This window comes from Aphelocoma coerulescens, chromosome 14, assembly GCF_041296385.1.
Source record: "Aphelocoma coerulescens isolate FSJ_1873_10779 chromosome 14, UR_Acoe_1.0, whole genome shotgun sequence".
Taxonomy (NCBI): Eukaryota; Metazoa; Chordata; class Aves; order Passeriformes; family Corvidae; genus Aphelocoma; species Aphelocoma coerulescens.
Genome location: NC_091028.1, coordinates 13,670,405 through 13,685,117, shown reverse-complemented (window position 1 = coordinate 13,685,117; position 14,713 = coordinate 13,670,405). Strand labels below are relative to the sequence as shown.

Here is a 14,713-nt window from a genome sequence, read left to right as displayed (position 1 = left end):
AAACAAAGCACTGACACAAATCCTCCCAGTGCTAGTTCTGTATTCCTTCCAGCATCTGTAGCTTTACAAGAAACTATCCCCTAAATTATTATTTTTGAAGTTCAGTTAGTTCCTAGGAAATTCAAATCGTAACAGGGCTAGTCACAGAGCACACAGAGTATGATCTGTATTGCTGCTTCTGGTTCTTGCCTACTCATGCTACTGTCAGGACTCACTGACATCACTGCTGAGAAATGAAAAAAACAAAGTTTACTTCAGGTTCCATTATAAACACTAAAGAATTACTCAGGGGGTGGGAAGGGATGTTTCCTTTGTTTTTCAAAAGAGTCAGATGGAACCCATAATAAGCAGAAACAAAAGTGAGCTCTTCATGGAAGTTTTTTAGGGGGATATTGCAAAATGCACAGAAAGAAAAGTGTTTTAAAGTAGCTTTTGAAGTTTCACACAAGTTTTTAACAGTGCAGGGCATTCGTTAACAGCTTGACCACAGTGCTGTTAAAATTTACCACACACTTGCAAAAATTACTTAACTGGCACAAGAATACTCTTACACACTTGTTCTTAGGATGAATGGCTCTCCTAACTCTTTTTTTCTTGGGACAGAAATCCCCAGAGCAGCCAGTGAACTTGTATCATAAGCAGATGACAAAAGCACATCTGACTGCAAAGGCAAGAAGCATTCTGCCAAAAAGCAGTGACTGACAAAATGCATTGCCATAAAGAAAAAGCTCTTTGAGTTAAAGCTACTCCAGGCATGCACAAAAGCACATTAGTAGCATCTGTCAACCTTATGAAATATATTTTGAGCCTGGCTCCCTAAACAAACATGACATATGCTATTGTAATGTCTCCCTTTTAATAATCTTTGAAAGCTTTAGCCAGTTTCAAAAAAAATTGCAGAGTTATTAAGAGATATCAAAGATATAACATAGCTAGGTATTTTTGTGAAAAAGGCAGTTAAAAAGAGAGAAGCCCAAATTAGAGCTCCTAGTGAAGAAATCACCTAATTTGGGATAGCATTTCTTCAAAGACAATGGTCACACAAAATCACCCAAGTATGGTCAACAGACTTCCAAAATTCAGTGGGTTAAGTGGTACCCAATCAACAAGGGAAACATGTGCCTGAGTGGTCTAGGAAACCTAAATGACTTAGATTAAAGAAAACTTGAGGCAGAACTGACTTTTGGAAACAAAAAAAAAAAAAAAAAACCAAAAAAAAACCAACCCAAAACAAGCAGGAAATGGAGCAATAGAAAAGCTGTCTTCCAATAATGTGAGGTTCTGGCCAAACTCAGAAGATGCTGAAGTCAGTGGCTATCAAGAAAATGAGAATTACTGACTCTGTTAGACAGGGAAAGAGATGAGCAGCACATCTCGAAAAGGAAGGAACAGCAACTGCTGAAATCCCATTGATGGGGAAAGCCCTCAGTCAAGGAGACAGCAAAGGAACTTGAGTGTGAAGATGGTCAGGCCCTGCTCACTCCAGCGTGAAGACACCATCCTCCAGGCTGGCCCAGGAGTCCAAATTAGGGACAAAATCGGAGTCCCTCGATCGTATTGTACATCTCAGAACCAGAGATTGGTCCCACGTTACCTTCCTGACGTAGGAAACAGCATCTTCCTCAGTGTACACCTCAGCACTGACCCCCCCCCTCCTGCGCCGCGCCTTCACCACCGGGTTGGGAGGCGGAGGGGAAACCTCATCGTCGTGAGAATCCGACTGGGAGCTGGACTTCTGCCGAGCCAGTATTTGCTTGCATTCTTCCTGCAAGGCAAAAAGAGGCAGTAAAGCATCTCTTACCCACGGATACAGTCAATTTGCCCTTCTTTTATGGCTATTGGCAACCCCTTCACTTCTACCGTTGGGTGACTATCAATTTGCACTGCTGAAAGAAAATTACAAATTTAATGAGAGTAGCAACAACTACAATGTGTGTACAGGCACCATCACTCCAGGACTCGACCTGTCCAACTCTTACTTACACATCATGGCAACCACTGTATACAAAGTGCAGGCGTATCTTTGCAGCTACTCCTGGCTGAGAAAGAAGAACAAACCTCTTTTGCTTACTCTCCAACATCACAGCTGTTATTTTCTCAGTTGGCTTTTACATGTCATTGTCTCCTGTACAGACAACTTGACAGAAGTCACACATTGATGTATTAGATAAGTTTCTTCATCTTGCTCTGCTTTGCAAGCTTACTATCACCACAAGCAACAAAGATGCTCCCTACTCCAGAATTTCTGCCATACAACTGATTTATAATCAATGGGACTCCTTCCAAGCAAGTAAGATCCAAGGTAGGCTCCAGAGGACTATGAAAGATGATTGCTGGCACAGCACCAGCTGGCCAATACAGAGGTTATTCTCCAAATTTCGTGCTTGTGGAACAGAGAAGAAAATAGGAAGGGGAATCCCTGAAGAGAGAGTAGCAAGAGTAGGAAACAGTACAGAAAACCTTCAAGAAAGGAGGTCAGAGTTGCAAAACTGTCAATTCATACACTGATTTTGACTTCCAAAGGATAGAGACAAACCAGATTACCCATAATTATAGTATATTCCCAGAGCCCCACGTTCTATCCCTCAGCTTCCTGGGATGTGAGGGAAAGCATAAAGGAGTAAAATTTCCTTTGCATCATCCATGTCTGTCAGCCAGAGGAACAGGGGCCTGTCTGCTCAGAGCCAGCCCTCCTTCTCACCCCCTGGCACCCCTCAGCCACACCACAACACACTGCCTCTGCTGCTTCACCAGGGCCTTCTGGGCTGGCTCACTCCAATCTTCACTGATCCTGCCTAAAGGCAGGGGAGAGCCAGAGATGGGGTGGGCCATATGTTCTGTTCCCTGGTACAGGAAAGCAGAGGGCATGAGCAGGAGGACACAGGCACTGCAAGAAGGCAAGCTGGCTGATGCAGCAGCAGCCCAGTGTTTCATCTGCTGTCATCTCCTCTGTGTAGGCAAACCCCACAGCCTGGTAACCCCAGTGTTTTGTTGAGGGATGTACACATGGCCATCACCCCACGACTCCAACCCCAGTATTTTTCAGACAACTCAGCTCGGCAGCACTGCTACCCAAAAGAAAACACAGCAACGCTGAGATCCTTGCAAACCCCATAACCCAACGTTCCTTTGACAGGGATGCCAGAACCTGGCCTCTGTCCTGCAGGAAATTTCCAGTGAGACTTTCCATTTAGAGCTAGGACAGGAGTCAGTGGAGGAGGGAGCATTTGGGAGCACCAGCATGAGTGGCAGATCACCAACATCACCAGCTGGTCTCACTGACAGAGGAAGTGAGTTATCCTCAGCTCATGAGGTATGGCACCAGAAAAGGGCACTACAGAAAACTGGCACAAGCTCACAACTTCTAAGCTTACAAGAAAAATGAATGATTAATATATGTTTTGTCATTGATGTTTACAGCAAATCTAGTCATGCCACTGGTCTTATTCCAGTTTCTTCCTGCACCATCACTTTCTTCCTGCACCATCACTGACACTGCCCTTCTCATTAACCTCTAACACAAGTCTTCGGTGCACTATTGCTACTTGAAATAAATAACTGAACAGTATTTCCCATGCTGCATGACTCAAAGTAACAAGTCACACATTCTTGTTTTGAAGAAGGCACCACTGAAATATTTAGGGGACAAGCTCAGAGATAAAATGCAGAGGGCTAAAGATCTGACTTCTCAAGATCCTGACCTGCCTCAAAAAGTGCCAAGTTCTTTCTGAGATCAGTTGGGTTTTAAAATTGGTTTACAACTCCAAAATTCCCAGGCCACAATACAGCTGAGCTCAGTACTGTAACCAAAAAACAGGATTTCAGATGTATTAAATCCTTACTGAAACTTTTTCATTTCCCATTCAAATTTCAAATGGCAGCACTAGATATGTAAAAAATTACTCAGCTAGATTTTCCTATTGTGTAAGAACTGCAAATCAGCATTCTCATCAACTTCTTCCCTACTTCTCTCTGTCTCAAGATTCCTTAATTACAATCAAGCAAAATATTTCAAATAAAAACATGTGCTATATATTACCATTATATTTAATATCTAGTGTTTAAAAATGAAAGCTATGACTGAAGAATTTCAAATAACGTTACTGACTATTGCAGTTTATGCATCTCTGACAGTGTTCATGGTCCCTGATTATATTAAATGAACACAACCAAATGCACCTTCTTCATGGGCTTAACTGAAAGGTAGTGAAGACCTTTCTGAAGAATGACAGCTGAAATTTAACTAAAAGGCAAGTGCAACAAGAGGGCAGTCCGGTAACTAATGGTGTGCAGCATTTACACAGGTCTTTTTATACACAGCATATTTACTCAGAGAGAAGAGTAGTAGTTTGCCCATTTGAATATAAAACACACTCTTCTTTTTCAGTACACATTGCATAAAAGCCACTTCCAAGGAATTAATAAATAATATCTCCCCTGCCCCAGCACAGACTTATATACAAAAGAAAGCTCAGTGAGATAAAATTAATACTACAAAGCATGCTCTTAAACTCAAATACTTTTAGAAGCCAAAAAGATATTAAAGGATTATAAAAGTGAGTTACGGTGTGATTCATTTTAAAAGGAAGTCTCTTCACTACAAACTCCTTTATATAAACAGCAGGCAGTTGACTGGCTGGCTTTTCCACACGCCGCTATTTGTAGGCTGGGAAGGATCCCCATTCCTGAGCTAGAGCGTGCCTTTTGGAAATAAAAGCATCTGCTCTGTCCTGGGCTGAGCTTTCAGAGAGACGTCTTCCACATATCCTGGGGTAAAACTGCACAAACACAGCAAATGTTTGAAAGGAGGAATGAACTGTCTCAAGAAGAGTTCTTCAAACACTGATCTTCAGACGCAGCTTGATGTGAATCCCTGTGCAGAATTCAGATTCAAGTAAACACCTCATCATCTTTTGTTGTCATGACAACAAGTGATATCTCTTTCTCTCTCTCTTTGGATGGCACTGATAAACCATAATCATATTGCCCAATTATGTCTACCTTCAAATGAGAAAACACATGGAAGACACAACTGCAAGACAGTGTAACTGCCTTTGATCGTTGCCTCAAATTGAAAGGAAGAAGAACCAATAAATACAATTGCAGTGACCAATTCATCTTTTGAATGTCTGCTTGCAGCTACAAGAGGCTGAGGTATAAACCACAGGAATTTAGCATACTGTCTTCAGCATCTCTCTCAGAAAATGTTTCCATGAGTTCTTAATGAGTTTAAGCACTGCAAGTGAAGCAGCCACAATGCTGAGACAGTTTTTAGGTTTACCCTTCCTTTCAGACCACTGCTGAAGGGCACACACACTTCCTGAGCCAGAAGCTTTCTTCCCTATCAGCTGGAGCATTTCTAAACAGAAGTTCACTTCCTCTCTCAGTCTCTCCTTTCAGGCTTTGTCACTACCTGAAAACTCAGATGAGCTGAAGGAAGGAAAGCACCTAAGGAGGCTCCAAATCACTGTGCAGCCTTACAACAACATCCCAAGAAGACCTTTAAAAGCAAGTCAGACATTTGATATCAAAGCTCAGTGTCTCTGCTCTGCCTCCTACAATGTATTCATTGAATTCAAAAACAACACCACCAACTACACTCTAAATTATTTTTTTTTCCCTCAAGCACATTCATAAACTTTTCTGACTGACAGACCTGGATTATTCACAGAAAATGTGCAGGAAAGTTCATGCACAGGTAACTAATCTCCCTTTGCACTGGAATTGACCCAGAGGAGATGCTCTCAATCCAGCAGGGTTTCTAACACCCCTCACTACTGGAGGCTGATGACTTATAGCAACCAATAAAGGCCAAAGGCAAAGTACTTTGCTTTGCTGGAAGCACGGGAGTGACTGATGCCATCACTAAAAGCAGGGAAAATCTGGGAGATATTAATGTTCTTTCCAGTCTTATCTTTGCCACAACTGACAATCTTTATGATCATTCAGCCTTGTTATTCACACAGTCCCAACTGCTGTTCCACTGCCTTCCCCCCGGTACATGCTACCATGTACCATGTACAATGCTTTCTTCCACAGCACTTCTAAGAAATAGCTCTAACATCCACTCCCTACAATCCTGCCAAGGTATTTACCCACTCCATAGTTATCCTCCACTTTGATTACTATTTCTGCATCCTCCGTGGCCTCTCTGCATCTCAGTTCATTCCCAATTTCCAATCTAGGCAAAATTGTCCTGCCAAAGCTCTGCCTACTCTGATGACACTCAGCTGCATTGCTGACCTTCCTCATACCCTTTACTGCCATTGTTTTACCTCCTGCAATTTGTTCACACTTCCTGTCTTCCCCACCACCAGCGTCTTCAGCATCTCAACCCATCACCACCTCTTCCCTACATACGCCTCACAGCAAAGTGAGAGGTTATGTTACAAAACACAGACCCTATTTTTGATACTTAAAAGCTTATATAATCAAAGAGAATCATAGCCAACACTTCTGATTAAAATCCAGCCAAGTAACAATGTATGCACACATAGCTTGTGTAAGAAGAGACAAGCCCACAGAAGACTGGATTAAGTAACCTGATGAATGTAAGACAGGGGAGCTTGAGATGTGAAACAAAGACAGCTTCCAAGCAGAATTCCCTCTGTGTTCCATCACTGTGCTCTGTTTTTTTAGGTTTTGACTTTGGGACTGGGAAAGCTACTCACACTTGTGGACACACAAAGTAAGCAGGGATCTCAGCTCTAACATGCTCCACACAGGCTCATAAGAGCATGGGCTTGCTCATAACTAATTTTATTTCTTAGGAAAAAGCTTTTTTTCTTTCTGCTCTTATTCCCTTCATCCTCAACCCTTCCCTCAGCCTCCTGCATGTAGGAAAGTTTGCCTGAGGGGGCTTTAAAAATTCACCTCATTTTCCTTTGCCTCTTCCAAGCAAACTGTCACCTCTCACAACACTGCCTGGGGCTGACTCTGGCAATCACAGAAGTCCCACCTGAGCTGATTTTCATCCAGCTCTTCCCAGTACTGATATCACAGGAGAGGCAGGAGCAGAGGCTGGACAAGCCTGCTCAGAAGTGCAGTCACACAGCAAGGGCACCTGGTGCTCCCACTGTTGTTTCCATCAGCATCTCAGGTATGTTCCTGCATGCTTCACCAACAATTCTGACCACCAAGGAGATACCACCCAACTGCTCTGCAAGCTTGAAACAATACAGAAATATTTGTCTTTTTAGGCTTTATAAAACTGCTTAGTTAATGCATTTTTCTGTAGGTTTTTCTCCATGTGATTTTGCTTCTAATCCCTAGCCTCTCCCCAGCTTATCTGAAAGGAACGAGCTATACTTGGCATAATAATAACCCATACTTTTAAGAATAAATTTCATTGGTTTAGACAGATCCTGGTGGAAATTACTGATGAAGAGCTCCTTTCTGTGATAAAATATAAACACTAGGAGAGAATACTGCTGCAGAAGAAAAGCCTGGTGCTCCGATTTTGATGCTCGAACACCTTTAGTTCTGAAACTCCCTATGGAAAGGAAATAAAGTGTATTTTACTAACCGAGGATGCATTTGTGGTTTATTACACACTTTCTCCTCAAGGCCAGCTCCCGGCAGAGCTGTCACCCTTGCGCTGTCCTGCCCGGTGCCGCCAGGCGGGGCGGCGCGGGGCAGCGCCTTCTGCGTTAATTCATTGCGGATTCTGGAGTTCACGTTTCCCCAAAATTCTCTTTCCGATGGTACCGTAAAACAATGCGGCGTCAGCCCGGATCCATAAGAACACTGCCGATCTACAGACTGTAATTTTTTTTTTAGAGCAAGGCAGTGTTTCCTGTACGTGCTGCGGGCAGCAGAAGGGGCCGGGAGGGAGCTCAGGTCGAGAAGGTACCAGCAAAGCCCAGCTCAGCCAGCACAGCCCTGCTCTGAAATATCTCACATGCAAATGGCTTCAGCAAAGCCCTCGGCAATGCCTAAACACATCCTGCAAGTTCCTGCTGCTTCCTCTTCTTTGTGCCATTTTCTTCATTAGTTCTACTCTTTGTCCTAATTCTCTGCTGTGGAACAGTTGAGCTTAGCCTGGCAAGACAACTCCACCTTTGATCATATAATCGTGGCTCTAAACAGCCTGACACTATGAAATTTTTGCAGTCTCGGTATGGCTGAAAACACAAAGCATTGCCAGTAATCACTCAGTAATTAACTTTTTCACATAAAACAACAACCAGAGATAAAATATGGGTTCTGTGTTTTTTCTGCTATGCCTTCTTTAGTCCTCAAGTAAACAGGACTTAATTACAGCTGTTAAAATAACGCCACAGTCTCTTAGCTAACATCTATTCCCTCACTCCAAAAAAACCCAGTTACAATCCCTAAGGGAAAGGTTTTCCTCACTCCATCCACCAAGGTCTACACAGTCATAGGGAAACGTAAAACAGATCGTTCAAAGGAAACATCACAGGTTTTAAAATCTAAAGTATCCAAACTGTTTTCAACTATTTTCTGTGCTCAAGGGCATGCTACAGATTTTCACAAAGTAACTGTTAATGTGATCAGAGTAGATGTCATCTTGAAGTCCATCGGTCACAGCATATAAAAGTGACTTGCAAACTTCAGAATATAGAAACATAGGCTGCTTCCCAGCAATTACTGGCAACTTAAGCAGGTCCTGCCAGTATTAAGTGAACAGAAAAATGTGTATTTAAGTTCTCCCACAATTATTTTCAGAGTTATGGTTTTTGATATTGTACTTGATACAAATAAGCTGCAAAGTTAGAAAGGCATTGGGGGGTGTCTAACATTGGCACTCCTTCAGAATCAAACATTAAGCATCAAACCTCAGTATCCAGCACTTTATTCACAAGTATTTATTCATGTTCTCCCTTTACAGCCCCCTCAGGCCATGTCCATGCTGTGAATCAAGAGTGGCCCAGCCATGGAGCTGAACATTAGCCCAAGACAGTCCCCATCCCTCAAGCATTACCTCATTCCCTGGCTCTGCTCTCAGCTGCTCGTACCAATTCCTGCCAAAACAAACCTGCCCCTAGACGTGTTAGACCTAAGAATGATACTTGGGGCCAGTTACTGTGTGGGGGTCAGGGGTTAATCCCCAGCCCATTTTCATTTAGCAGCAGGCTGAAGGAGGCAGTGGACCCAACTCTGATGTCATCAGAAGGTGAAAAGCATTTATGATCTGCTCTGATCTTGCATATCATAATAAATCTTGCTTTTATGAGTTGATTTTATGAGATGAAGTTAAGAATTAGCAAAATTAAACACACTTTTTTTTTTAATTAACCTCTGAGGTAGCTCCAGTACATTGATGTGGATCAAGCTCTACTTGTTTTCTACAAGCTCATTTTTTAACCACTTGAAAAATATCCTACACTTCACCTCCAAACTTCCCACATGATTTTTTGACAGATAAACTGTTCTTCTACTGCTCTCTTCAGTGGAACGTGTTGTTTGTATTAATGAGTTTGGAAAATAATCCCAAAATACAACACTTAGGTGGAAAAATGCATGACTTTGTTTAGAAAATCATGTTTAAACCCAAAGATTTTCACTCCTCTGCCTACAAAGGACCAAAATTCAAGGAGCTAATAGCAAATGTGATGTGTCAGTATTGCACATTTACAGAAATCTAATGAACAATTGCTAAATTCACAATTCCATTAGGATTCTTCAAACTACCTGTATATGACAAGTGCATAAAAACAGGATAAAACTTATTGAAAGATTTCTCTATCTTTAGAAGTCTTCCTTCAACTGTTCTCGTGCAACCAGCTAAGTCAAAACATTATCCTACAGCAGAAAATCCTTCACAGTGCAATTCATCCCAAGGAAGTCCTCGGAGATGGTTGGGCAGCAAGAGAGTCAAACTTGTGTAGGAGCAAGAATTACAGTGCTGGAAACCTCCAGAAGCAGCCTAAAGCCTCCAGGCTCAGCAGGCTCAGCCCCCAGGCTGCTCTAGAGAGGCAGTGCCAAGATTGTGTCCTCCCACAGCAAGCACAATATTCCCTGCAGCTGATGCCTTGATGTTTCTAAATCATCTTCCATTTTGAGACAAGTGATATCCATCAGCTCCCGTGCTGGCATCCTGATTGGTGTCCTACAGCATTCTGGTATCTGCTGTTCTTTGGGAAATAATAGGAGATCACATGAAAGAAGGTGTAATTTCTCAAGGGTAGGAACTGCCCCCCTGTCTCAGGTCTGTGTACTGTGTTAACATCAACAAAACCAAACTCTCCCAGTACAACTCCTGAAGAAATCCCTCTAGGAATGGAGCACATTCCATAATACCACAGCATATTTTAACTTTTTTTTTTTTCAAGAAGGGTGTTTATCCTTCTTTTCAAGAAGTCCAAAATTCCAGGTTATGATGGATAATAATTCACAACACAGTATCAGAAATTCAACTATTTCAACTCTCTGGAAATGGGTCTTAGCTGTCAGAAGTTTAGAATATAGAGAATTAAGAGACTGTTTCTTTTCCATAATAAGCATTACAATTAAAAACCATCTTGTACTTTGTGCCCCTCTCTGATATCCCAGGCTGCCACCAAAATGCAATGTTTGCATTTTTTTAAAACTACTTGAATTTGGCATATACTTACCCATAGAAAAATGCATCTGAAAAGCAGAGTGAGATGTATTAAATGTTTTACATCACTGGTAATATACCAGCCTTACATATTATTCACTCCTGAAGGAAGAAACCTACTAAACCTTATCTCTTAGTCTTACAACAACACTTGCTCACACAACGTGCTCTTCCTGCAGAGACACCTGTAGACTTTAGAAAGAATTTGTCTGGGAGCGTTCTAAAATGTTTCCCCCTCTCTACACTGCTTTTGAAAACAGTCACAGTAAGTGAGGTCTCTCTTAATGCATCCCTCATCAGAGAATCACAGGACAGGCACTGCAGACAGGAAGAGCAGTGAAAATAAATAGGTTTTGACAACTTGCTGGTTCCCTGATTTTGTTCAGTTTTAGGGGAAGGGAAAACCCCACTACCTGACACTGGAATAGACAGGGTACAGCATCTTTTGCACGCACAGGCAGGTTCTTCCAAGAGATCAAAGTTCAGGATACCATGTCTCACAACAAAAAGTATGCTCACAGTTTGGGTCATTTTTAACAAGTGCAGTTTGATGAGATATTATAATCTTGGTGTTATGCACAAAAATTTCTAAACAATAGCCAATGTTATGTTAGACATCCACAAACGAAGGGTTGGGGGTTTTTCTTTTAACACTTTGCATTTTCACAGTTGCGTGATCCTTTGAAATTTGAAAGAAAGAAATGTACCAAAACATTTGAAATCTTTACACAATCTTTTTCATTTTATAAATGAAACGTAAAGTCACCTGAAAACCACTGACCTTTTCTAATTTTTCAAAGTGTTCTCTGAGGAACTTCATGGGTCGGTCTGGCTTTGCTATACAGAGGTTTACAATGCATTCTTTTAAAATCTGTTGGATGTTGTGTTTCTGAACATAGAGTTCACATCCCTTCAGGCTCTCATCTTCTTCCACATTGCAGGAAGAAGCAGCAGCCATCTTCAGGCTTGTAAACAGAAAACACGACCTAAGTAAGAAAATGGTGCAAGAAAGAGATAAGAGACAGTTCTCAAATCCTTTGTCAGAGACCTGAAGGAGGAAAGACATTTTAATATTGCCTGTTGCCTATTCAGGACCTATTGAATGTGAATGTTTTAATGTTCTGGGGCTGTACGTGGAAATGCTGAACTGTGACATCTTTGTATGATCAACATCCCACTAAGTACAAAAAGAGGATTTTAACTCCTAGACAGTGATCAATCTTTAGAAAAAAACAACAAACCGGTGAAATTAACCATACGAAGTAAGGAGTTCCAAAGGCACTATTAAATGACGGCGTAAAGCCTTGCTTTTCTCTCCCCGTGGGGACCCCCTCCTGTCACCAGAAACCCAGCTTTCTGCTAGAGAGATTTTTGGACAATTTTAGCATCTCTCCCTTTCCCAGCCAGCGACCCTTCGCGGCCCCAGGGAAACTGGGGAGGAGCGGGCAGAGCCCCCCGAAGGGAAGTGAGCCCTCCGAAGAGAAGTTCGGCGACATGGGGAGAAAACAGCCCCAAACCCTCTTTCTTGCCCCCAGCGAGGTTATGACCGCTCCGTTACGAGCCCAAGACGCCAGGGCAGCTTTACCCCGGCCCCGGCCGCTCTGCCCGGCTCTGTGCATGCCGGGGGGCGGCCGGGGCTGTGCGGGGCTGTGCGGGGCTGTGCGGGGCTGTGCGGGGCAGGCCCCGGGCGGCTCCGAGCGCCGGGGAAGCGCTCCGAGCCCGGCCGGGCGATTCCGCCGCCCCCGTCCCTGTCCCTGTCCCTGCCCCGGTCCCGCCGCACCGCTCCGCGCCCGGCCGGGCCCGGGGAACGGAGGGGCCGGTAAATACCTGGTGGCCGGAGCCGGCTGAGCGGCGGCGCCTCCTCTGTCCTTGCCGGCGCTGGAGGCGGGGGAAGCCGCTCCCCCGCCGGTATCCGCACTGCAGCCGCCGCCGCCTCCGCTCCTGCCCGCCCGCCCGGGGCCGCGGGGCGCCGCGGGGACCCTCCTCCCGCTCCCGCACAAAGGCTCCGGCTCCGCCGCCGCTCGCCCGCAGGAAGTGCCGCCACCGTCACTCACCGGCGGGCGCGGCCTCCACCGCCGCCTCCGCCGAGAGGCGGCACGGACCCCTCCGCCCCGAACCGAACCGACCCCTCCGCTCCGAACCGAACCGACTCCTCCGCTCCGAGTGGCACCGAGCCCTCCGCCCCGAACCGAACCGACCCCTCCGCTCCGAGTGGCACCGAGCCCTCCGCTCCGAGTGGCACCGACCCCTCTACGCCGAACCGCACGGACCCCTCCGCCCCGAACCGAACCGACCCCTCCGCCCCGAACCGAACCGACCCCTCCGCTCCGAGTGGCACCGAGCCCTCTACGCCGAACCGCACGGACCCCTCCGCTCCGAACCGCACCGCACGGACCCGCTCCGAGTGGCACCGACCCCTCTACGCCGAACCGAACCGACCCCTCCGCTCCGAGTGGCACCGAGCCCTCTACGCCGAACCGCACGGACCCCTCCGTTCCGAACCGCACGCACCCACAGGGGATGGAAGGACCTGGCCTGGCTGCTCCGCACCGCCAGGCTGGCCGGGGAAGACGGGCCCGGCCACAATGGACAATGGTCTGGCCGTTAAGTACAAGCCTGGCCACGAAGGACAGCCTGGTTGCGTAAGGTGGCCAGACCATGAAGGATGGGCATGGCCATGAAGGATGGGCATGGCCATGAAGGATGGGCATGGCCATGAAGGACAATAGCCTGGCTATGACTTATGGCCTGGCCAGGAAGGATGGCTTGGGCACAGAGGACAACCTGGCCATGAGACATGTCCTGACCATCACGGATGATGAGCTGGCCGTCAGGGACAGGCTGCTGAGCCAAGGCAGGCGCACCGCAGCGCTGTCTGTGGCACGGGAGCCGCCAGTCCTGCTGTGCACCCACAGCTCGGGAAGGGCTGGGAAGGGCAGCGCACCGGCTCTGTCCGTGGGTATTTAGAGCAAAGCCATCACGCCCAGAAGCACCTCTATGCAAGGCCATGAGGAGTGTGGTCACAGCTGGGACTCAGCCATGGGCCAGCACGTGCTGTCAAGAATACTCCGATGCACGCTTGTATTCCTTCTGTTCCCAGGAAATTCACATTCGTGGTTCCCATAGAATAAAGGGTGAAACGGGACTCCGAAAGATCACAGTCAAGCTAGGAGAAGCATAACAAGAGAATAAACTCTGCTGGTAAACACAGGGCTATTTTAAAAGAATAATTTGAATTAGTTCTGTAGTTTATTGCACTTTAGATTCGGTGTGATCACTCAAGAAAAGGACCCTGAGAATCCTTTTGGTTTGATGTGTGTTCCTTGCAGTCACCAGAATAGAAAACAAAAACATGAGTTGTGCAAAGTACCTGTAAGCACAATATGAACACAATGAATATATACAGTAGCTAACATAAATAAACTCTAAAATGTATATAACGCTATTACAGAAACTGGCGACTTCCTGCCCGTGCTGTTTGATCCCTCCAGAGAAAAAGCAGCGGGGGAAGTGATACATGTGAAAGTGGCCGGGCACGGAGCCTCCGGCGCTGCTGCCTTCCCGTTCCCCTCAGCCCTCCCACCACCCGCGGGCTTTTCCCAGCTTTGCACCGCTCGTTCCCCGTGATACAACAGCGGGTCCCCCCTGCCGGTACCGGCTCAGCCCTCTGAGCCCTCCGCCCGCCTCCCCGCGCTCTGCCGAGGGGCCCGGGGCGCGCCCGCAGCGCGGCGGTCACCCCGCTCTGTCCGTGTCCCCTGTCCTAGCCCTGTCCCCTCACTCTGCTTCGCTCCCCCCGTTCTATCTCTGTCCTTGTCCCCTCTGTGTCCCTGTCCCCCGCTCTATCCCTGTCGCCCTCTCTGTCTCTGTCCCTGTCTCTTTCCCACGCTCTGTCCATGTCCCTCCGCTCTATCCCATTCCCCGGCTCTGTCCCTCGGCTCTGTCCGTGTCCCCCTCTCTGTCCCTGTCCCGGTCTCCGTCCCTCGGCTCTGTCCCTGTCCCGGTGTCTGTCCGTGTTCCCCTCTCTGTCCGTGTCCCGCTGTCTGTCCCTGTCCCGCTGTCTGTCCGTGTTCCCCTCTCTGTCCCTGTCCCGCTGTCTGTCCGTGTTCCCCTCTCTGTCCGTGTCCCGCTGTCTGTCCCTGTCCCGCTGTC

General features: G+C 46.2%; 1 protein-coding gene across 3 annotated transcripts in view; it reads right to left on the bottom strand.

Annotated features, from left to right (window-relative positions):
• PRKAR1B (protein kinase cAMP-dependent type I regulatory subunit beta) overlaps positions 1-13,185 on the bottom strand; it is a 92,825-nt gene extending 79,640 nt beyond the window's left edge. Inside the window, exons 1-3 of one of the 3 annotated variants that reach the window (XM_069029848.1) lie at positions 13,076-13,185; positions 11,346-11,550; positions 1,595-1,765 (exon numbers count right to left, since the gene is read on the bottom strand). In XM_069029848.1, the coding sequence (XP_068885949.1) occupies positions 1,595-1,765; positions 11,346-11,522 (348 nt within the window). In that variant the 5' untranslated portion in view covers positions 11,523-11,550; positions 13,076-13,185. Of the gene's footprint in view, positions 1-1,594; positions 1,766-11,345; positions 11,551-12,391; positions 12,597-12,959; positions 12,980-13,075 lie in introns of those variants that run through there. The other 2 variants (XM_069029849.1, XM_069029850.1) reach the window with 2 other exon arrangements.
• Positions 13,186-14,713: the final 1,528 nt, after the last annotated feature.